Consider the following 25193-nt stretch of genomic DNA (forward strand, 5'->3'; position numbering starts at 1 on the left):
CGAGTACAACAGACTCCCGTTCGGCTATTCCCTATCCCCACGCACATTCAGCAAATGTGTGGCCACAGCGCTTCAACCGCTGCGCGCCCAGGGCATGAGAGTTTTCTTTTACATAGACGACCTCATAGTCATGGCTGGGTCCCGGGAACAGGCAATGTTTTGCACAGCACAATTGATCACACACTTAACCAAATTAGGCTTTGCGATCAATTGGGGAAAGAGCACCCCCATACCTCACCAACAGGCGTTGTATTTGGGAGTGGTGCTCGATGCAGACGCGCTACGTGCCACCCTGTCAGAAAGCAGGCGTACGTCCCTTCTCAGGGCGGTGTACAGGCTGCGACAGGGGGCAACAGTGACAGCTTTAACTGTCATGCAGACTCTGGGTCTCATGGCGGCTGCTCACGTTGTGGTCCCATTGGGGTTACTGCATATGCGCCGCCTGCAGAGGTGGTTTTCCAGTCTGCGTTTGGATCCCAAGAGGCACAAACGGCGGCTGGTGACCATCCCCCCCTCAGTGGAGGGCAACCTCCGGTTCTGGGGGTCTCCCGGGCACCTCCGGAGGGGGTCTCCACTGGGGCGGGTAACCTCCTACATCACAGTTTTCACGGACGCATCCAGAACAGGATGGGGAGGGACCTGCCTGAAGAGGGCTATAGGTGGGCGCTGGTCTCTAACAGAAACACGACACAGCAACCTCCTAGAGCTACGGGCGGTAGTGTTAGTCCTCCAGCATTTCATGCCCCTAATTCAAGGGAGACATGTATTGGTCAGGAGCGACAACAGCACCACAGTGGCTTATATCAACAGGCAGGGCGGAGTCCGCTCCGCCGCCTTGTTGGCCACAGCGGAGAGGCTGTGGTTATGGGCATCAGAGGTGGCATTATCTCTGAGAGCCCTCCATATCCCGGGACTGGAGAACAGGGGGGCCGACCTCATGTCGAGGGGCGGCCCCCTGCCAGGCGAATGGACGCTTCACCCGGAGGTGGTGAAGCAGATCTGGGCCCAGTTCGGGAGAGCGGAAGTGGACCTGTTCGCCAGCCGGCGCAACAGCCACTGTGCCCTGTGGTTTTCCATGGCCCTGAGCGACGACCCGCCTTTGGGGGTGGACGCGTTTGCACACGAGCCATGGCCAAAAAAGCTGCTATACGCCTTTCCATTGCTGCGTCTCATTCTCCCTCTCCTGGGGAGAGTGAGGCGAGAACGTCTGGTAGTCATTCTGTTGGCACCGGATCGCGTCGGGGCTCCGTGGTACTCAGAAATGACACAGATGAAGGTGGGCCAGCCCTGGGCGATCCCCCAGTTCTGGGGGGCGATGTCTCAAGAGGCAGGTGCAATCGGGGCGTTACCCACTCTGGGCCGTCCTCTTCAGGCTTGGCTCCTGAGAGGGACAGGCTGAGACAGGGTGGATTGTCTGACAGCGTTATTCAGTCTATCCAGGCAGCTAGAGCAGAATCCACCACAGCCTGTTACAGGCCGAAGTGGTTGAGATTCCAGCATTGGTGTGAGGAGCGGGGAATAGAGCCCGTATCTTGTGAGTTGGGCTCTATTTTATCCTTCTTACAGTTACTGGTGGACAGAGGGCTTGCTCATTCCACAGTGAAGGTGTATGCAGCAGCCATCTCGTCCTGTCATGAGGGATTCAACGGCAGGTCAGCCTTCTCTCATCCACTGATGTTGCGGTTTTTACAGGGGGTCAGGAGGCTGCGCCCGGTGGTGCACGCCTCCGCCCCACAGTGGGACCTGCCGTTGGTGCTCGAGGCCTTGGTCACGGGGCCATTTGAGCCTCTTGAGCTCTCCTCCCTGAAAGCACTGTCGTGGAAGACAGCATTGCTACTTGCCTTAACGTCAGCCAAAAGAGTGTCTGAGTTAACCGCTCTGTCGGTGCACCCGAGCTGTTTATTGATTCGGGGTGACCAGAGTGGGGCGACACTCAGACCGAACCCCTCCTTTGTGCCCAAGAGCCTAAGGAGTGAGTTCAGGTCGAGGGCTATTCAATTGGGGGGTTTTAGTCTTCCACCCCATGGGGGGGCTAGAGAAGCTAAATTACACCTCCTCTGCCTGGTGCGTGCATTAGCATATTATGTAGAGCGCACAGCTACCCTGAGACGCACTGAACAGCTGTTTGTGTGCTTCGGGGGCGGGGTGACTGGAAAAGCTCTGTCCAAGAAACGCCTGGCAGGCTGGCTTTGTGAAACCATTGCACACGCCTACAAGCAGGCAGGGAGAGCCTGTCCCATGGGGGTCCGTGCGCACTCCACACGAGCTGTGGCTGCATCAACAGCCTTATTCAGCGGTGTGAGTGTGGAGGATATATGCACGGCGGCGTCTTGGTCAACGCCAGGCCCCTTCATAAAGTTTTATCTCTTGGATATGTCTGGCTCTTTCTCATCGTCTGTACTTGCTGTGGCAACACAGGACTGGTGAGGAGGGGGGGGGCTGTGGGTCAGTGGGCATCTGACCCCCTCCCCGGGCGTAAATGCGCTTACATTTCTCCGGACCCCTGGAGGGTCGCGGGGTGATGTAATGCGCTCTGGGCCCTTACAGGGCTGAAGGGCTCCCCTCGCCTGCCTGGGGGCAGGAGGGGGAGAGCCCTCCATATTGTTGTCCCTACACACTCTGCACAGGGTCAGTGGCTGAGTGGGGGGACGTAGGGGGCACTTGCGTTCTCCCCGTGCTCTTTAGGGACTCAGGAGGGAGAGTGCATAGTGAACCCATACAGGGCTGCGGACTTTCCCTGTCTGCCTAGGGGCAGACGCACGGGAGTCCTCAGCACTATTTTTGAGCACACTTTTTTGCGAGGCAAGCGCGTCAGGGTGTGCTCTATCGGCCGCAGCCCGGACTTCTCCACGGTTACAACCGAGGGAGAGGTGAGTGAGGCGCAGTGGCTGCTAAAGCCGGTCAGGGACAGTGAGGTGGATCGGTGTGCTGGACGACAGTGCGTGCATACATCGGGGCTCCGCCCACTGTACCCATAGAGTCCAGTAGAGGGCGGAGCCTGTGAGAGATATAACATCGGGTTACGTATTGTAACCCTTGTTATATAAACACAGGCGGAGCCCTCTACCTTGGGGGCACTGTCTGTCCTATACCGCTCGCTGAAGAGTGGTGTAGGATGGTGGTCAGGAGGCGAGGCCTCCTTTTATACGGAAGTGAGATGCGCACGCATTCAGGTAGGCCCGCCCCGGGGCCGGCTACGTCTATAGAAATCTCAGTAGGTGAATGCTTGCATGATAAGGTAGTACCCATAGAGTCCAGTAGAGGGCTCCGCCTGTGTTTATATAACAAGGGTTACAATACGTAACCCGACGTTATGCTTTTTGTGGTTTCCCCTCTCCCATAGGTTGTTGTGCATGTAAATGCTCTGCAAAGGCTACAATCCCTGTGTTCCCTCCAGAGGGAGTTTTTCTCTCAAAAAAACAATAGATCCGGCTCAACAAAAGCACATTTCAGCATGAATTCCACCATGACAGACTCTGGCTCTGAAAGTGGTTCTCCACACTGACGGCACAATGATAAACACCTTCTCAGACTCTCTCCAGCACTTCAGGATGAAGATGTGAGCGTAGATGTCCTCCACACAGATCCAGCTGGACAGAGACAGCGAGGTGTCCGTCCAGACCCAGTCCATCACGGCCCGCAGCTCCGTCAGGAACGGCACCATACGGAAACTACACACAACACACAACTGTCAGTTGATCTGCTAACAAATAAACGAGGTGATCAAAAGTATGATTGAATTTCTTAATACAGTAAATCACTCTAATTTGTTAATTGTGTACAAGAGAAGAACAGGCCTAATAATATAAGCTAGGGTGTTTGATGTACATGTTAATATATTATAAAAATAAAATACTTTTGTTGGTTTATGAACACCTATATTCTATTAAAAACAGTAAAAAAAAGAAAAAAGAGCAAGTTATTTGACTTAACAACACTGGCAGCCATGTGGCGACGACTTCCTTTTTTATACTTAATTACTTACAGCCCTTTCAGAAAAATAAATTAAATTAAATAAATTAAATTGCATACCCAGACGTTTGTATTATTCATTAAAGCCCAAAAACGATATAATATATAAGACACCTAATTTTAACCTACACAGATAGATAATAATCTAGTTATTTAAAGTGTAGTTTCTAAATGTGAAATGTATTTAATCAATAATAAGCTTTATATTAAATAATAATGGCAGGACAAGGGTTGAAGCTAATGACTACTTTCATAATTATTTAAAGATTTAGTCAATAAACGTTAACTTGACTTATCATTTCAGCACTAAATATAATATTAAAAACCTGAACACTAACACGTAAAAAATGGGGTGCACAATAGGCTTAAGTTAACAATAACAAATGTGCATTTCCCCTTTAAGTAAATGGTTTCCACATTTCTGAAACAGAAAGCCTCAGGTGTAATCTTGTGTGTCTCTTTGTATTCCTGCAGCAGCAGCTAGACGACCGGAGCCGTGGCCCTGTTTGCCCAGCTGGAAGAAATGAGACTCCCAGATGAACTCACCCTTGAAACAGGAAGAGGTTGGCATAATTGTGGCCCTTGGTGAGGAAGTTTCCCAAAATGCGGGTGGGATAACCACAGCGGATCTGATAGGCTGACAGCCCGAAGTAGATGCACTTGACAAAATACCACATCTGAGCGACCTTGTTCTCGCTGAAACGCCTACGAGGGGAAGACAAGAGAGACAGCTAGTGAAATAGAAGGATGTAGTAGTTTGGTCATTTTATTTTATTTTTAGGCAGCCCGAATAATCTCAAATATGTTGTTTGTTAAATCTTTGCAACAAAATAACATGAGTGCAAAAAGTAAAAGTCATTTCAGATTAGGGTTGCAAAAATCCGGGAATTTTCAAAGATGGAAACTTTCGATGGGAATTAACGGGAATAAACGGGAATTTATGGGAATAAACTGGGAATTTTCAAAATTGAAGGTTGGCTCTTCATAGGGAACTTAAATATAGTTGGGGAAAATATATTTTAGCATAATCTTGACTAAAACAAACAGATGCCATTCAAGTACACTTGAATATCCATGCCATAGCACACTGCTTACTGCATGGCTATTGAGACCACACCCCCTACAGGCACTGTGCATTCCTCCATCACAAGCACAGATGAGTAATATTTAACTCAACATTCCTGTTTTCGTTCTTCAATGAAACAAATAATTGTTCAATAAAATAATTAAAACTTGTTCTGTTCTACTAAAAAATAAAAAATCTGTTGAAATGTCATGTTTTTTGTTTAATTTTGCATCGAATATTTCCAAAATTCTCCAGCTTAACTTCCCATGGAAACTTTCCGGAAATTTACCGGAAATGTTCCGCCCCTTTGCAACCCTATTTCAGATATAAACAAGCATGTACCAAAGACACTCAGCCTATTTTAAAGAGATAGTTTACTAGCAAATAAAAAAGTGGTTATAGTCGTTCCTACACCAAACTGCTCACAACAAGGTCCAAAGCTATGGAGCAGAGAGTTCTCTTCCAGCCAGAGGTGATTTGTTGTACAGTGACTGAGTCCTTACTTTTCTGTGACTCCTGGCAGGATGAAGAACATCCAGAAGTGGATCCCAAACACCAGGATGACCTGGAAGATGACTTTCCCCAGGACAGACTTCCTGAGGTAGAGGGCCCGGTCCACCACCATGGTGCCAAACTGGATCAGCACCATGACCAGGAAGGGCCCCGGCACCTGATCCTCCGACAGCGACGACGTGATGTCTGCAGCCGAGTGTTTCTACAAGGGAAGAAAATAAATGTTAGCTTTGTCAGAAGTGATTTGGTTTCTGGGTCTAAATGTTGTTCTAAAACAAACTATGGAACTCTCTCCCCCTTCACATCCAACAATCTGACACGATCACCACATTCAAGTCCATCCTAAAGAACAGTTTTTTCCACCAGGCTGAACTCTCTCCCCCCTCTCCCCCCACTGGACTATAACTCCCCCACACACTCGGACACTCAAATCCAGCACCAGACACTTTTTACACTGCTATGGACAATCTGGCACTAATATTTTGCACATTCTATGTACAATTTTGCACTAATGTACATTCTCAAATATTGAAGTGACTGTTATTTTGTATATATTGATTGTTGTGTTTTTATGTAGGTCTTAATCAGGGTTTCCGCTAGTATTTTTTCTCGCCGGTCAAATGTCCGGACAGATTTTATTTTACCGGACAAATTTGAAACTTACCGGTTATGTTTCAACAATAATAATAAGAATTGTGTAGCAGAGTTTCCGTTAGCAGGTAATTACCGGACTATGACCGGATATGCTGATGTTTAAAACTCAGTTAATGGGGCTCATTTTTATATTGCTTCAGTTTATAATCGTAACAGATCGAAAAATTCAGATTCCTTTTTCAATAAATGATGCGCTTCCACAAACAACATTATTACATTCAAACAAACTACTTGTAGTAGATAAAGTACATTATTCAAAAGTTTACATTAACATTGAATAATAACACGGGAGAAACGGATCCTCTCTTTTCCTCTCTCCCTCTCTCCTGTCAGTTTCTCATGCAGCTCGCTAAACAGTGGGCGGGGCTTCAGGTGATTATGCAGCAGCTGATCTGATCTCTCTCTCGCGTCCGGTTATACTTCACTCAAAATGATGACGAATTATGTCCATATCGATCAGATCCAGCTCTCCTGATCGGCCTTTATAGAGAGCACCGATCAAACTATTAAGAGTGAATATCGGCCGATAATGACCGGCGGCCGATCGATCGGAGCATCCCTAATTATTACCGGACATTTTGACCCGCAGGTTTTGAATTTACCGGTTTTTAATAAATTTTACCAGCTAAAAACTGGTAATTACCGGCTAACGGAAACCCTGGTCTTAATGTGTGCACATGTAAAAATGTGTCTTTGATTTTGTGTATATTTATACATATTTGCACACATATTTTTATATACATTTGTTTTTTATATTCGGGATTGTGAGAAGCGGTATTTCGATCTCTCCGTCTGTACACACAACCTGGAAGATTGACAATAAAGTTGACTTTTGACTTTGTCTCCTCAAAGCCCACCTGTTAAGTTCAGCCTACTCACTGTAGTGCTCCCTATCATCTGTGTCCACTTTAATCGTCTTCTCCATGATGGTATGTTTGTGTTTTTATCATGTTCTGTTGCTTTTACCTCTTAGAATATTTAACTAATTGTAGGGTGTCCTTGGGTGTCATGAAAGGCGCCTTAAATAAAATGTATTATTATTATTATTAAAACTTACACCAAACGCCCAGAAGCCGAACACGATGATGATGAAGTCAACGGTATCAGAGAGGAACATCAGCACGTAGACGTCTGTGACCGCGCTGTACTCCGGGTGGATCAGGTTGAAGAAGAACTGCCTCATGGGAAGGTAGATCTCCAGGAACCTGAGAAGAAAAACAAACAACAAGCTTCATTCATCACCTGTTCTTGAGAAATGTCTCTTTAAAAAGCCATTACACAAAGATTCTGACCTTCATCAATGTTTTGGGATTTGTTCAATTTTAAGGAACAGAATCTGGTCTTTTAAAAATAATTAAACACTACGCTAGCTTTGAATAATTTACCATGCATCTTTTTTGTGTTGTTATTACTAATGACACTAATTAATATGATGGCTAACGTTGTTTACTTCCTCCACTTTAGGAGGTTTTGATTACATATGCAAACCAAAGTCTCTTGAATTTCAGTCTGGGAATTACTTCTCTGAATTTTATATATTTGATTTATATACCACACAGTTCTGCAGTCTAATGTTCTTTAAGTGGTCTGGTGTTAACCTGCCTATTAGGATTACCTCACACACACTTATTATATAAGGTGAATGAGGCGATATTCTGAGCAAAAGGTTCAGGAGGGTCTTTCATCCCTTTCTTAAACAATAAAACAATGTATCTGTCAGTCTGTCAGCATGGGATTGTATTGTAGGAATGTATTTTGTCAAATGCACGGTTGTTTTACAATGGAATCTTTGAATTAGAAAGGCTATTTAATTGCATTTGTTTGGATTTTATGACCAATACTGTCTGACGTTGTTTGTCTGTAACACATTGTTTGAGAAAATGTTAACGATTTACTAAATGACAATTTTTTTTGTGTTTCAATTACAGCTGCAGACGTAATATCTCAGAAACCACTTGTTCCTCTGTGATTAAATCAAAACAGTAACATGTTTTGACTGTCTGTTGCAGCACTTACACAAATTACACTGCTGGCCAAACGGGAAAGCGTAATTAAAGGTCTAAATGTAGACCTTTGAAAGGTTTTTAGCTGCTATACATCACTGATATCATTTTCCATTATTTGTTGGGCGTACTTGCTGAGCACAGTTCTCATCAAAGCCCTCATAAAGTTACACACTTTCTGCTAAAATCACGTGTGTTGGCCAGTAAGCAGCTGTGGATTCAGACAAAAAACCCAACTCCTGTGAGCCAGCTGTGCGTCATCGTACCGCTTAATGATGAAGGCTTTCCCCTTGAGGAGCTGCTCCCTCAGCTTCTCCGTGATCATCTGTTTTCGGGTCTTCTGATGGACGCTGGCCTCGCTGCCGTCCTTGTGGCTGCTGTGGTGGGAGGCGGTACTTCCTGTGGAAACAATTTACATTTCCAGCTGTAAATGAAGCGTGACGAGTCGCTGATAAAGAGAGGAGATTCACAAACACAAAGACTTAATTCAGGGGTGAAGGCTAAACAACACAAGACATGTTTTTGTAGTAAGAGCTCAAAGGATTCCTTCTCTATATTATTGATGTTATGGATATTATTGTAAGAAGAGGAAAGGCTATGCGTGCTACAAAATAACACAATTCTCTCAGGGCTTTTTAAGGGGAAGAGTGTTACATTTTCTAATATTCAGCCTCATGTTTTAAACCACTTGTCTCGTTCAATGCTTCTCAACCTTTTGGAGTCGCATTGATTGCTCCTAAACTGTCTTAAGATGCATCTTTAAATGGTAAATTGAATGTATTTTGTTAACATATACAAGTCATTATTCATTCAGTGCCAGAGGCTGCCATAGAAGATGCCACCAGCTCACACTCACAGCCACCGTTGTTCATCCGGGGCAATTTAGGGTTCAGTATCTTGCCTAATCACACTTTAACTTTAGGGATTGAACCATAACCATGTGGAGGCGTGTGGCGCAGTGGATAGAGCGTTGGTGTTCGGATCAAGCGAGCACAGGTTCAAACCCCACTGCAGTCAGCATGTCGTTGTGTACCTGGGCAAGACACTTCACCCCAAATTGCTCCTGTGGGGATTGCCCACATTATTGAGTATGTAAGTCGCTTTGGATAAAAGCGTCTAACAAGTAACATGTCATGTAATGTAATAACCCTCTAATTGATAGGCGACCATCTGTTAAGTAATTTTGAGCTATTGTCTATCTTTTAGTACATACATATATAGGCTAATCTATATTAAAAGCTAAAACGTTAAACATATCTCTCCAAAATACAGTCAAATAACTGACCCAGGGTCCTCTGCCATGCAAGGCCACAGAGTGATGATACAATGGCTTGCTAAGATTGTTTTGACTGAGTTATCATGAAAATGACTCATCATTAGTCCATCCTCCTTAATCACTCTTCAAATAAACCTTTAGATTGTACTGGAGAACACCGAAGCTGGAATTAATATTCCATCACACCATCTTCTTCCTGAGCCACAACATTGGCACTACACGCTGAGAAGTGGTTTATTGCTCTTTGGTTTCTAAACATTTTGGCATATGATTACTATAGCCTAACAGCTAAGCATACATTACATTGATACTATGGCCGATGTAATCTAAAACCCATTTACCATTTCCTTTTTTCTCCAAAACCCCCAGAAACAACCCAGCTCAAGCACCACTAGTGTATCCAGTAGTAGAAACCAGAGACCAGAAAAGGATCCTCACCTCTCTTGGACCTCACAGTGGAGTGGAGAGATCGGTGAGAAATGTGCGAGCCTCCGCTGGAGCTCTTCCGCCGCTGGAAGGTCTGCTGCTGCGGGTACTGAACCTGGACGTGATCTGAATCGATGGAGGTGCCAAAGTTTAAGGACCTCAAGGTGTGAGTGGAGCCTCTCTCACTCATCATGGAGGAGGCGCGTTCAGACCCCTTCTCACTCTCCTCTGATTTGCTCTTTCCCTCGTCCTCTGACTCGCTCTGACGCGACGGCGCTCGCCTTTCTTTGGAGTCGTCCTCGTCCCACAGACCGTGACACTGCAAAGAAGACGAAGAATTCAGGGATTAATAAAAGCTGTATCATATTTGCACACAGAATACTTGAGTCTGATAAAGGGAGTATAGTTGCATCATTTTCATTTAAAGGTCCCCTATTATACTGTTTTTCATTAATATATTATAGGTCTCAGATATATATACAAAACATGTCTCTGAAGTGTTTGGCTCCAAACACCAAACAGATCATTGCAGCATCCCATAATCCACTCTGTTTCAGCCCTGTTTAAAAAGTGCTGATTCTCTGTCTGAGACTTTAGATGAAAATAAGGAGCCCCTCCCCACGCCCCTCTGAGAGATATTTGGTTAAAAAGAACACAATGGTGCTCTAGGAGGAGATTCAGGTGATAAGGTGGGGGGGGGGGGGGGGGGGGGGGGGGGGGGGGGTACCTTGGTTGTTGATTGGCTAATGGTTACACAAGCCAAACAATCGTTATGACATCATAAAGTGGCCAAAATCTGATCAGCTCGTTTTCAGACAGGTTTTTATATAAATGGATCAGGACAAAAAGTGAGAGAATCTTTGTTCCTGAAACTTTCAGAATCTCTTTACACAGAGGGGACACATGTTGATGTAGAAAAGACATGAAAATGTGGATGGATTTTGCACAATAGGTGACTTTTAATATGATTCACATATTAGTATTGTCCAAATATTCATTTTGCAGGAACCTTCAGGATGGATCTGTGGAAGAAGAGAGCCAGTAACTGGACCAGGTCGTAGTGGACGTAGCCGTCCTTCTTCTCCACTCCGATGATGTTGGGAGGGTGAAAAGGTTTGCCCTTATCACCCAAAGGGTTCTGGTTGAAGGGGAAGAAGCCAAACTGGAAGAAGTACTTGATGAAGATGGTGACCTGGTGGGAAAAAAACAATATGTTACAGTGAAGCTACAGTCAGGATAATGGCACAGTTTCATTAATCATTGACATGTTAATGATTACTCTTAGACTAGAATGCAATTGTAATAATAATTAAAACAAATATATATTATTTCTTTAAGAATTTTTATTTGTAACCATCCACTCCATTGGGTGCATTTTACTCAAGGATGGCATATTTTTTCCTTTTAATCAATACATAGCACATATACATTTTTACATTATCTTGTCTGTGCATAAATGTCCAATCTTTTAACTACTTCCTGTTTGGAGTAATTGTCATGCTCGTTTGAACTTTTTTAAATTAATTGTGGAGAGCAGATACGATTATTTTTATTCTATATTGGAGCTTTATTTCAAAAATAAAATGCCCGATACATGAGAAATATTGTCACCAACACTAAGAAAAGAACTGCAGATTTGACTTGGTATTTGATATATTAAAATGTCCACAAATATTAAAACAAGATACTTGTTTGGGATGTTGAGTGTAGCTGCGAGGAAAGCAATCCCAAAGAAATGGCTCAAACCAAACAGCCCATCTATATATCATTGGTACGATATCATTTATGAAATCTTTGTAATGGAAAGAATAACCTTCTCTATGAGGCTCCAGGAACTTACATTTGAGGACATTTGGGAGAAATGGAAAGCGTATATTACCCCGATACGCCCTTCTTTTGTTTAACTGTTTGAATATTTTATTTAATGATCTATCCCAGGGGTGTCAAACTCAATTTAATCGCGGGCCACATTAGAATTGTGGTTGCACTCAAAGGGCCGGTGGTAACTTTAAGACTATATAAATATACATAGATAAATATATGTAATATATATATAATATTGTATTATTTAACAATATTTCCTCTGCATTGGATTATTATCGGATAGGGTAATAACTTCATAATTAACTACGTCTGAAAGCAGAAGTCTAGGGCAAATAATTGCAATTAATGGCAAGTCTCTTCAGTGCCATCTCACAAAATGAGATGCATTGTGTAGTTTATGGGCAACGTGCTCCTGTAAAGCGGCACGTAACCTTATAATAAACATATTATATTCTTTGCAAGCTCTTGTGGGCCACATACAATGATGTGGCGGGCCGGATTTGGCCCCCGGGCCTTGAGTTTGACACCCCTGATCTATACTGTCAATGTTTTATATTGAAAAGAAAACACCCCATGTTTGTGTTCTTATTGTTGTTGTTTTGTCAAGAAAAATAAAAAAGACGGACCACTCTGTAAAACTATTTAACTACATATGTATATGTACACTGAAGTTGAAATGTGATCCAAAACTGAAATGTAAAAAAAATAAAAAAGTTGATTTATTGGACGTGTTTCTCTCCGTTTGTACCTCAGTATAGACGATGGCCGTCATCCAGTAGCGCTTGCTGGGCCGCGGCACGGACAGCATGGCCCAGAGGAAGATGGTGGTGGGGAGGACCAGGGTGGCGCAGTTGGCCGACACCATGTGGTTGATGACCATGACGAGGTAGCAAACCATCTCTGAGTGCGCCACCAGCATGTTGTAGAGGGCGTAGCACAGCTGCAGGATCAGAGGCTGCTTCACGTAGAACCGGTCCGACTGCTCCAGCTCCTCGTCATAAAACATCCTGGACAAAAGGAGACATTTTTGGGATTCCTATACATTACAGAAACCTAAATGATTTTTAACATTGTGATTTGTTCAGTTACTTTAAACTTGCAGATATTTCTAGACTCCCAAAAATAACTCCAAGTATGAATGGATTACTGAACAGGGCTGACTGGCACAGGCCAAGGGGTTTATGGGATTATGGATAGGGTTTATGGGATTGTGGCACAAAACCTGACACAAAACACTACAAATGGACCACAAAGTAAAGCAAACTACAATATGTGTTCAAAAAGATGCACAAAAAGTCTGCAAAGAAGTGCGTAATGACCAAAAAGAGGTACAAAATAACCTCAGAGAGAGTCAAAATGGCTAAAGAAACAAAAAATGAACCCAAAAAGACCAGAAAGGGATGCAAAATTACTGAAGAACCAAGAAGAAACACAAAACAACTACAAAGAAATGTAGAAAAGTTGACACGAAGCACCCATCCAGATGCACAAGATGACCACAAAACCCCACAAAGTTCTACTAAGAGATGGAAAATCCTCACAAAGACATCAAAAACAACAACCTGACACAAGACAACTACAAGAAGATGAACAATTACTAGGTGCAATTTATTTAAAATGATTAAGAAACCAATATAAATCTGCATCAAAGCATCGTAAGACAACTGCTTCGTGTGACTCTACATGCTAAAAGGCTTCAGTTTGTCGACTCACTTGTTGAGCAGCAGTTCGCTGGCGGTCAGCTCGGTGGTCATGGAGGGCAGCATGAGGTCGGACCTGCTGTCGGAGCGGCTGTCGGAGGTCATCAACATCCGCCCCCCCCTCTTCCTGTCCATGTCGCTTTCGTCGTCGCTCAGCTCCAGGCGGTCGAAGCTGACGGCCTTGCTGTAGCTCGGAGGAACGTCAGCGTCGGAGGTTTTGGAAGCGTCTGTGTCAGGAGTGTAAATCAGCCCGACTCTCCCCTCTGTGGGGGTGAAGCCCGGCTGTCCTGCCCCCTCCTCACTGTCAGTGGTGAAGTCCTTCTCCTGAGCGGACTCTGTCTCCTCCACCCTGAGCGAGGGGCCCTCATCTGGGTCGAAGGAGTCCCAGGGAGCCCTCTTTTCTCTCTCCTGCTCCTTTGGTACCTCCATCCCTTCCTCACCCTCCTCCTTCTCCTCCTCCTCCTTCTCTTCTTGGTCCCTGGGGTCTGCATCACTCCAGCCGCCCCCCTCGGCCCCCTCACTCTCGTCCAGCTGTTGGGACTCCCAGGGAGCCGCCTGCTGTTTGTCTTCCCCTTGATCGTGCTCATCCTCCACTTCTTCTATGGTGTCTGTGGTGCCCTGCCTCGAGTACAGCGTCACAACCTGGGTCGCTTCACTGCAGGCGGGAAACAGAGCGGAGTTATACAGAATATTCAAATATCTGCTTGCTTGCACTTTTCTCAGCAGTAGCCAGGTGTGCCCACCACGTGCGATAATATAATCTATTACCGCATATATCTTTTGATGCCATTTTATCTCTAACCATCCGTGAGTTTTGCTGTAACTGAATTATTTGTAACGCTACACCCTACCCATGGATAAGGCATAGGTTTTTCATTTAAATAATAATTAGTACAGATAATAATTTATATTTAATAAATGGCTTATGAGACACTTGTATGTGATTAAAAGCTGATATCATAAATTAGTGTACAGTATTTGTCAACACGTAAAACATCAGTTAAATGGGTTAAACTACATTTGGATTAATTTAACTGAAAAAAAGAAGATGTATTGTATGTTTATATGAACACTAAAACAAGAAAAGTTATATGTATTACAACCCTGAATTACTGAAAGGCAATTGCTGAGGAGGAACAGACCATTATGTTGTCAAACAGCTTTTCATATCACTGTTTTTAGGTGAAAACCTTGTATCTCAAAATAATACAAAAAACCATTTTGTTGTTATCTTTGAGTTTTTGACCGGATGCAATAAACAAAATGGAGATGCAATGATACAGCTGAAGTGAGAAATCAACAGGAAATGGATCATGATTGATGTGGGTGAAGATGAGAACACAGGTGTGTGTGTGGGGGGGATGCAGAGGCCAGGCACCTGGACATGAAGCTGCTGCAGCTGTCCACGGAGGAGGTGGAGGCGTCGAGGCCGTACATCTTGCGCAGTTTGGGCCGGGCGCGCTCGCTGGTTTTGGGAATGCACTCCGGCATCCCATCCAGGTCTTCCAGGGTGGATTGGCGAGAAAACAGATTGGTGGCCTCGGTGTACCCACTGAGAGGTGGTGAGAGTGACAGGTGATGATTAGTGATGAGGGGAATGAGATGGGGATGTGAGGTCACACTGACAGGGGATACAAAAACGTTGAATCCAACCTTACCATAAAATGAAAAGGAATTCAAACCTCATCATGACAAGACAAAAACATGAGATGCAACAGAGAGTGAGGATGAAATGGTTCAACTTGATGTTATAGAACTTACTTATGCTAGTAATGGCTGCTTTAAAGGGTTGTTTTTACTTTTTCTCATTAACCCCAGGGCTATCTAGCAATGCAAAGAGTTTAAGTTTTATTGGCCTAAGGTTTGAAATCTGTCTTATACATTTGAGGGAGTGACGCAAATGGAATATTGTTTGATAATGAAATTTTTTTAAATCTAATATTTTTCTCTCTTCTTAAAACCTGGTCAACCAGAAGCAAAACAATTTGCATGTGTTCATAAAATAAGAGGATAGTAAGAAAACAATTATTGGAGGTACCCAAACCAAAAATAAATCCACATCTGGAGCTACAAGTGATCATAAAAAAGCATGTTTTAGTATTTAGACAATGTTATGTTTCATTACTTCCTCCTTGACGATGAACAATTTCTTAGCGACAAATCATGTCGAAAAAACTGTGACAAATCTTTACCAATGTGTGACTTGACAGGGTAAGAGCATGGTACATATTACATTAATGTCCAGTCATGCTTTGGTCAATAATTATTAACATATTTGTGCAATAGTGTTTGTGTATAATGTCTCTTTCTCCTGTGCAGAGAAAAGTTATAATTCTTTACTACCTGAAAAGGAAGCAGAAAGTCCCTGAAACATTGACTCTTTTGGTCTCCCATGTTGCATCGCTTTGCTCAGTGTACCTGGAGATGCTGTCTCTGGAGGCCGTGGAGTCCTGGCTCTCCATGGGGTAAGGTCTCCTCCGTCTGCGCAGCCTGGTGGAGCCCGAGGCCGAGTCGTCCTCACTCAGCAGATCCAGGCTGGCCTGGCGGGACATGTTGAGCTTCATGGCCTTCTGGTACAGGACGTGGATGCTGTCTTTGGATGGCACGTTACCCTGGGGGAAGATAATCATTCAGTGGTCCTCTTAAAAAAGGTACAATATGTAATCGTCAGCAACTAGGGCTCTCTTAAACAAACAATCAACAAATTAAGTTTGGTGGAAAGTTGGTTGTTTTCACCACAATTGCAATAATTTCATTTAGCGTCTCTGGTCATGATTTCTTTATTGTTCATTATTTAGCAGGTTTTTACCGGGAGCACAATTATCTGCAGAGATGTCCTTCTCTCCAAAAACAACAACATGGTGTGTAAACAGTTAAAAGCATAGATTATGTCATTTCAAATGAATGTTTCTTTGACAAAACATAGGATCCAAAGGCTGCAAGCTTTCCGCCAACATTTCCTAATCTTGGCTGCTACTAACTAAAAGATCTAGATGTCTGATGACTACAATTCTTTATGTGCTTATGGTATATATTTTAAAAGTGTTTATTATACTTTTATTTTGTTGATTTAAACATTTTCGGGCAAACTTGGGGATAAGACCGATCATAGGTCTCGTATTTAAACATTTTGAAAGTTGAAATGTTATATATTTGACCTTTTATCACATTAAAAGCCTTAAAATAGCTAATAACCGAGTCACCGAGGTTTCTCCCATTTTTTCCCTTTAAACTGTGGGTTTTTCTCCGGAAGTTTTTCCTTATACGATGTAAGGGTCTAAGGACAGAGGGTGTCGTTTTTTCTCATACTGATATTCTGAACAAACTGTGCTGTTGTATTAGCTGTAAAATGTCTTTACTGTAGGGTATTTTTATTATTTGTACAGCACTTTGGCTCGACCAAAAATCGTTTATAAATGTGCTATATAAATAAAACTTGATTTGATTTGATTTGATTTGAATAAACTGTTACATAAAACAAGAATATATTGCATTAAAACATACCTTTTTGACCTCTCTGGACAGCATGCAGCGCTCTATTCGCAGCACCGTGGAGATGTCGATGTACTCTCGGCACATGTCGTTCATCCACTGCGTGAAGCTGTCCACCGTCGTCTGGAAGAGCACGAAGGTGAACTTCAGGATGTTGAACACTCGCTTGATGATGTTATCTGAGGGAGGGAATGAGACACAAGACACTCGCATTGATAAAACTTCAATAAAGAACTTGCTATATTGTGGCTGTTAGTGGCAATGAGAAAATCACAAGGGTTATTCATGATTTCAATTCAAGATTTAGTATTTTGACGATGGAATTTAATACCACAAATCAAGTTAATTTTGAACAGAAACCAACCTGGACCACTTGACTTTTCCTCCTCTCGTTTGTCTTGCCCATCTGAGAGCTCACCAAGATCTATGGTCACATGACCTGCTGAAGGAAAGTAAAGACACACAGTTCCGGTTAAAAGACATGAATTTCCTTCACACTCAAAAATGACTTGGAAGTCTGTTTAATGTGAGGTTTTGTTCTCCATAACTTGCTTACCATCTTTCTTGCTTTTTTTACGTCTGACTACTTTTGTGTATTTTTTCCAAAATTTACGTTTCTCTTTGGCTCGTGCTTTTAGAGCAGCTTTGGGGTCAGTGATCCAGGCGTGATAAAGAAACTGGAGAGCAGAGAGGATCAATGAGAGGAGGTGAAGAAGAGGAGATCACTGAGATCAATGATGTCAAAGCAACAACACATTTAAGGAAGACTTAACACAGACCAAAACTTCACTTTTTTAAGTCACTTTATATAACTTTTTTGTAATATATTACTAATGAATGCGATGCTTCTCAGCAGCAGAGACTTGCATTGCTTACTTAAACAAAAACCTTTTTCAAAAACAGTCTACTCAAAAGTGCAGTACAAACTTAATACATCAACAAAGGCCTAATATTGGTTGTGGTCTACTGCATTTATCAAGCAGGTTTTCTATATTCGCCAGTCTTCAAATGTTTAATTAATACACTGAATCCTGCACAAACAGTAGCAAAACACAACAATTGTCTTTCATTAGGGATCAGGCCCAAATACTATCACTAATATTGTCTTGTTAACATACAAATGGTTTGTTTTTAAAGCAGAAGACAACACGAAAAAGCCAAAAATAGACAGGCGACATTTAACACAACCAATACCAGGTCAGAATAAAACTCCAGTTCATGCTACACACTTCAATCACAACCGCATGCAGAAGAGCTCAAAGCATTCCTGTTCCGGCTTGTGTTTGATGATTTACGCCAAATGAGTGCTTGCTTGTGAAAATCATTGTTCACTGAATCTGTTTAGGTTATTTCTGTTCAAAAAGATCACCAAACATGAGCTGGAAAGGCAGTTTTGTGGCGTTCATACAGAGAGCAAGTGTTGTTACTTAGTTGTGGTGTTAGTACCTTTCCTGCCTTCACTACACACTGCAGGATAGTTTTAGGCAGCTTAAAAATAGACTTGGGCAAAGCTATAAGAGCAGAGACAAACTTCCCAATAGCTCGCTGCAGAGAGAAAACAGAGTGGGAGGGGGTTAGTAGAAACATGACTTCATAATATTAGAAACATCAGAGGTGACATGTGTTAGGAGACACATCACGTTGTAGTCCAGGATGCTGTGCAGATGGAGATGAAGGGATTTGTTATCACATTCTCCTGAGAGTTAGTATTCGAAACCTTCAATCATTTGTGTAAAAGTATTATTAAACTGTGCAAGCAATGCATGCTATTCTAGAAATGTATGAATTGTCTAGCATATCAATCTAGTAAAATCAGGGGTGGAAAGTAATGTACTTTATTCTTTTACACTACATTTCAGAGGGAAATATTGTACAAGATACTTTTCAGATTGAAGAACTATATTAAAAAAAGTACCTCCACTTGCAACAGCGAGAGTAGTTGGTAATGTTGGTCACACTTTAACATGTCAATATAACAATAACTGCAAGTAACTCAAATGATGATATTTGTATGTTATACTTACTGTTACTTAAGTAAAGGTTCTGATTACTTTTGTTATATTCTAAAGTGAATGTAATAAAGGACATTTATTTATTAAAATGCAACAGTACTTGACTTTGTTAAGCTTTACCTCATAGCATCTTCATCAATATTAAAAACATGTAATCAATCGATGAATTAACAGAAACAGAATTCAAATCTTGTTTCACACCAGTGACGTGAGGTAAGGGGAGGACTTTCATACTATGCTATAATAAAAAAGAAAGAAAATACAATGAAATAAATATTTGATGTAAGATCTTTCCACCAATCTGTGCTACACAAGCCATCTTTGTAAGATTATAATCATTTTTTATATTAAAAATAGCCACATTTTGAGGCAGCGACCAGCTCAGCTTCCCTTCAGATTGAAACTGTATTTAAGCTATCGCTCTTTGGGCTTCATATGTAAATCTGGCTCTGATGCTAGCCAGTTCCTCCCCATCAACTGACACTAACGTAAGAAATGAACCACTTCTAGAAGTCACCTGAAACGCAGACTTCTTTGGCTCATCGTCCTCCGTTTTGTCCTCCTCCTCCTCTTCCTCTTCACTGTCAGTTTCAAACAAGTAATAGTCTCCACTTCTAACCACTGAAGAGGCAGAGTGCAAATGCAGTTACACACAATCATTCATCGCTTTTTCACAACAAAAAGTTCCCTTACTGAAAGGAAGAACTTAAACCACTTACCGTTAATTCAATGTCATTTACTACATATTAAACATTAAAGGGGACCTATCATGCAAAATGCACTTTTGTACGTCTTGTATACATGAATATGTGTCCCCGGTGTTCCAGGGAACTCACCAAGTGTCAGAAAACACAACCCTCTCTATTTTCCTCCATACCCAAATCTCTAAAAAAGGGGCTGCAACGGATCTGATAAAAACTGATCCAGATTTGAACACTGTCCTGACGTCAGGAAAGTGGCGCTACGGCTATTGGGCCAACTCCACCAATCAGGAGGAGACAGCCACGGCCATTGCCGTTCGAAAGCGCTGGAGACGCTGTAGTACATATGCCAGGCCTGTAGGTGGTGCTGTTCTCACAGAATCAGCCCTTGCAAAAACAGAGCTAAAAAATGTCAAATTGAGCAAAATGAGGCATGGCTAAAATGCATGATCTGTTTGGTATTTTGAAAAAAAAAAAGTATAAATATGCCTTATATAGGTATGGTCCTACACTATTATTCAAATATAGCATGATAGGTCCACTTTAACTACAGTAAGCACTGATATAGACACACATTTAAAAACATCAAAGACATGACAGGATGAAACAGAAAATGCAGACAATGTTAATATGACTGATATAACTATGAGCAGAAAGCACAATGAAGGGTGTCTGTTCGAGACTCTTTTATTCCACATGTAAGCCTTTAAGCTACTCGACAGAGCAAGTGACTCCGGTCAGTGTTAGAAGCAATAGGATAGACAAGGCTGACTTGTGTCCTTGAGCAGAACCGCGTTGGTGCGGGAGGTAAAAGGAGGATGCTGGGATATGAAACATCAAATGACAAAGAGATAAAAATAGAGAAATAATTGAAAATGTCTTGTGGGGGTGGAGCACAAACTGAGACATGAGTTCAAACCAAACAGGCGACCTCTGTTCTGATTCAGGAACATTTTTGATTGACCACAAAAAGATTTAATTTAATATTCAATCACTAGTTTTGCTGTTTAATTTCCGCCTGTTTGGTGATCATGTCTACAGGCAAAGAATGAACAAACCCTTCATTCTTTATTCCAGTACTGACGAATAAAGGCGAGTCGACTTCATATCTTTGCGTGAAAATGTTTTACAACAGAGAGATTCCCTACTGTGGGCTTTGTAGGTGAGAGCGATGATGATGTTTCAAACAATCTCAAGCACAGACCTCCAGACATTAGTCTTTTTCTCTTTCTTCATCGTGTCTATTTAAGGCAACCCTGCTACTGACACTCGGTTTTATATATGGTCTCAAATCCAAAGTGCCTCTTCACATGTAGTGTACAGGAAGTAACCGGTAGTAATTCAATTTCCCTCCCAAAATAAAACAACGTGAGGAAAGGGTTCCTACAGTATAGCTACGGGATGAAATCTAAGACCAAAACATTTTATGTTATGGTTTCATGTTTAACAATGCAACCTTTGATTTTTAAGACTTTCAAAAAGTGGATTCAGGACATTTTAATAACAAAAAGCCTTATTTTAATCAAATTAATTCAATTATTTAAAGACTTTTTTAAGGATCTGAGTTAATCAGTCTCACTAACATTAGACCTATAGCCCTGACGTTTTGTAAGCCCTTTTATATAATGCATTATAATTATAATTTCCCTCCCAAAATAAAACAACGTGAGGAAAGGGTTCCTATAGCTTAAGGCTAGTTAGATTTAAGACTTAATGCTACGGGATGAAATCTAAGACCAAAAATGTTATGTTATGGTTTCATGTTTAACGATGCAACCTTTGATTTTTTTTAAAGACTTTCAAAAAGTGGATTCAGGACATTTTAATAACCAATAAAGCCTTATTTTAATCAAATTAATTCAATTATTTTTTTAAGGATCTGAGTTAATCAGTCTTACTAACATTATAGCCCTGACGTTTTGTAAGCCCTTTTATATAATGCATTGTAAACATACTTATAATGAGTTATATGATTTAACTGCATGCTAAAGATTCAAATGTATTACAACTATTGGAATTATAATACACTATGAGCCTTGCCAAATAAAAAAAAAAGAAATTATAAACAAGTATGGTACCCTTATAAGTAATTAAAAAAGCTTTACAACGTGGTATGATTATTGTTGCATAAAGCATAGTAAAGATTTACGAGTGCTTATACAATGCTATTAGCAGATTATAAGGTTTTATAAGTAGGTAAATAATGCATTATAGGAAGCGCTAAGACAACTTAAACCGGAGTCCCACAGGGCACAGTTTAATACCCCTTTTCTTTAAGATGTTTTAATATAAGCTTTTAAGTTCATCTTTAAATGTAGCATCAGCTGTTAATTATGTCTATTTTTAATAGTTTTTTTATTTTAAATATTTGTTTTGTACAGTAAAAATAATGTCTATGAGCTATTGTGTGTTGAAGTTGCACTATCCTCCTTTTAATGCACGTTGTACCTTTAATCTAAATGTATTTTTGATGTGTCTACTCTATGCATTAGTTTGTTTTGATGTCTTTTACTGGTAACTTTATTCTGTGAAATGTCTATGTGAAGCGCTTTGGACTGCACTTGTTGTATGAAAGGTGCTATACAAATAAAGATTATTATTATTATTATTGGATGTATGCGTATCCCCAGTGATGCTCTCTATTCAAATATAATATGATCTAGTTGAAAAAGGGCCCTTAAATAGAGACAGAAAAGGACTAAATTCTGCGTCTGATGGTGCCTTCAGGGCCCCGGGGCAGTATGGGAATCCTCAGCGTTCTGGTCAAGGACACAAGGGCCAATCAGAGTGGAGGAAGAGAAAAAAGAGGGTTGGGGGTCAACCTACTGGAAGCATGGTCAACCCACGGCCTCCACCACTGCTTTTTTTTGGTCTTGGCTTTCGCTCGCTGTGCTCCTAAAATTTCACAAATACATCAATACAACATTTTATAAGAAAATTCATTCTTGTGCAAACTTCAAGGCATTTCTTTGTTCTGCATTAAGCTGCTCTGTTCTTTTTTAATATCAAATACTAATGCAAACACAACATATATGAATGAATTCAGGCATTAATGAGATCTGTCTTGATGACTTGTAAAAAAAGAAATAACACAGTGGTGGAATATAATTAAGTATGTACTTAAATTATGTACATAGGGACAATCTTTGACATACTTGTACTTGAGTATTTCAATTTTGTTTATACTTCTATTTCACTACATTTCAGAAATAATATTGTACTCTTTACTTCACAAAATGTATTTAACACATATAATTACTATTAAAGGTAGGGTAGGTAAGAATGGAGAAACCAGCTCGAGTGCGCTAGAATTTGAAAGTACACAGCCGAAAAAAATCTGCCACTTCCTTCAGACTTCCTTACAGAGCCCCTCCTCCAACACACACGAACGCGCACATGACCAATCAGGGCACGAGAAAAGTTTGTGCACGAGATGGAAGGCTGACAGGCAGGTAGGCCATCCAGTTATTTTAGCCGGGCCGGCTAAAATGATTGGTCGTGCTTTTTACAGTACTACGGCTTCCACAGATGATATATTTGTATGGATTTTTTGTCAAAGCACTTAAGATATTCATTGCTATCGGGATGTTAAGAGCATTCCATGGAATATAACAAAAAGTGTTTCTGAAGTGAATTACCTACCCCACCTTTAACTGTAATTGAGTGTAAAAATCTTATGAGTCTTTACTCTTCTATTTAACTATAGTTTTAATGAACATTCGCATGCTTTTAATTTCACTACATTCATTTGACACTGAATATTTATTATAAAAGCACGTTAATTGGATGTATATATTTGACATATTCTTGATAACGTTTTTTGCTACTTATACTGAAGTATCTAAAATTGGCTTTTAACATTTAATTTATACTTATATTGCACTTAATGTAATTAAAAAATAATCATGCTTTGTATTCCACTTAATTGACTTGACTTATAGTTACTAGTTGTTGTTTACACTCAAATCAAATGATAAAATTGTCTATAAACTGTATACAATATATATTATGATGTTGTTTTGAATGACTAAACTACCCAGTAGTAGTAAGTATCTAAAGGTATCCAAACAAAGTATATGATTACAATGTATGTGATAAAAACACAATAATATAGTATTATTATTATATTAAATACAAACCAGTGAAAGAAGCCACTTTGTATGATGTCCAATTTTACTTTTGATATTATATCATTTCATTCATGAATTAAAAAATGTACTTCTAGACCATGGTATTTCTACTTTTCCTGTAGTAAAGTATCTGGAACTTCTTCCACCACTGCCTCAACACATTCTGCTAACACTGCCTGCACAGAGACGCTCGGCAACCTTCGTCATACCGTCATCTTCCTCCTCCTCGGGCTGGAAGAGGGTCTGTCCTTCTCCGGACTCCTGCGCCATGCTCAGCATCCTCTCCTTGCCCCTCTTAAACTTTTGCTGCCTCACCTTAATGCGCTCCATCCTGATTAGATCAGAGAGGCAGTGAAGAGACACGAAGTATCGACACAGAGGAACATCACCCACAGCTAACAGACTGACCGTAAACATCTCTGGGCTTCGTGTATGGAAATGAGTGTACGTTATGAAACAGTGGAGTGCTCATTAGAGCGGGTGAGTGGATGTTATCAGGGCTTATGAGTAAATCCTGAGGTAAGTGTAAGTGGTGGAAATACATTGACTTTAAGTTGTATGATATACTGAGCGATGGCTTCCTGGAAACAGTAATGAGCGAGCCAGGAGTTGCTTTTAATACAGAGCCGATTTTAAATGGCTTTCTGAATCATGTCTACTTACTTATGGGATAAATTGAGACTCATCAAAGATATTCAAAGTCGGGAACTAGATGTTACCGTGCCTAAGAAGCGCCTGTGCACCAAAGCTTGATTTTTGTTAAAACTGCTAAAAGTAGTTCCTTACAAATACGCTATAAGCAACACTTTTGTTAAAAAAGTTTAAAAGCACCAAAAGAGAGAGGCTAACACAATGTGGATTTTGGTATTCAAGAAGTTATGTAAATGTAAATGTGTAAAGGTGAATCAATGTCTTATCAAGTGAAAGATACAAACATATTACAATAAGTGAAATTGTGAATAAGTGAATTATTTGGAGTCTCACTGTCTCTTCAACTGCTCCACAGATTTGCGCTCCTCCTCCAGTCGGGCTCTCACCGCCTTCACGATCGTAGCTTGGAAGAGCTCCGCCCCTCTGAAACACAATCGAACGTTCAAAACATCCGCTGTCACAGAGAGTCTCCGTTTGATCCTTCTTTACTATTTACTAACCAATAAAAAGAAGAAGAAGAAGAAGCTGTACTGTGGAAGACAGTCATACAAGGAGCCAAGTTACATTTTAATACAAGAACGGCACCTTTCTTTCTCCTGCATGTCCCTCATTAGTTTCTATTGTGCAAATAAGAAAAGGCTAGTATATCTTCTGACTATACTGACATTAAACTGAATTTGTCCTATTTCTTGATACAACCACACACACTCTTTTCTTCTCAGTCAAAACTCTGTCCATCTTTACTTGTTGTCTGGATAAACATGTCAAGCCCT

At 41.3% G+C, this 25193-nt stretch overlaps 1 protein-coding gene across 3 annotated transcripts in view; it reads right to left on the bottom strand.

Moving 5' to 3' along the window:
- LOC117500303 (piezo-type mechanosensitive ion channel component 2) overlaps positions 1 to 25193 on the bottom strand; it is an 80573-nt gene that overhangs the window by 8778 nt on the left and 46602 nt on the right. For 2 of the 3 annotated variants that reach the window (XM_034153122.1, XM_034153121.1), the window contains 18 exons: positions 24754 to 24843; positions 23979 to 24100; positions 22466 to 22534; positions 19456 to 19559; positions 17483 to 17603; positions 17291 to 17368; positions 16939 to 17105; positions 15853 to 16046; positions 14813 to 14986; positions 13448 to 14089; positions 12483 to 12741; positions 10920 to 11102; positions 9923 to 10229; positions 8475 to 8607; positions 7263 to 7410; positions 5542 to 5753; positions 4519 to 4677; positions 3524 to 3671 (listed from right to left, as the gene is read on the bottom strand). In XM_034153122.1, the coding sequence (XP_034009013.1) occupies positions 3524 to 3671; positions 4519 to 4677; positions 5542 to 5753; positions 7263 to 7410; positions 8475 to 8607; positions 9923 to 10229; positions 10920 to 11102; positions 12483 to 12741; positions 13448 to 14089; positions 14813 to 14986; positions 15853 to 16046; positions 16939 to 17105; positions 17291 to 17368; positions 17483 to 17603; positions 19456 to 19559; positions 22466 to 22534; positions 23979 to 24100; positions 24754 to 24843 (3310 nt within the window). The remainder of the gene's footprint in view (positions 1 to 3523; positions 3672 to 4518; positions 4678 to 5541; positions 5754 to 7262; positions 7411 to 8474; positions 8608 to 9922; positions 10230 to 10919; positions 11103 to 12482; positions 12742 to 13447; positions 14090 to 14812; positions 14987 to 15852; positions 16047 to 16938; positions 17106 to 17290; positions 17369 to 17482; positions 17604 to 19455; positions 19560 to 22465; positions 22535 to 23978; positions 24101 to 24753; positions 24844 to 25193) is intronic. The other variant, XM_034153123.1, reaches the window with a different exon arrangement.

The sequence above is a fragment of the Trematomus bernacchii genome, unplaced genomic scaffold, assembly GCF_902827165.1.
Source record: "Trematomus bernacchii unplaced genomic scaffold, fTreBer1.1, whole genome shotgun sequence".
NCBI classification, from domain to species: Eukaryota; Metazoa; Chordata; class Actinopteri; order Perciformes; family Nototheniidae; genus Trematomus; species Trematomus bernacchii.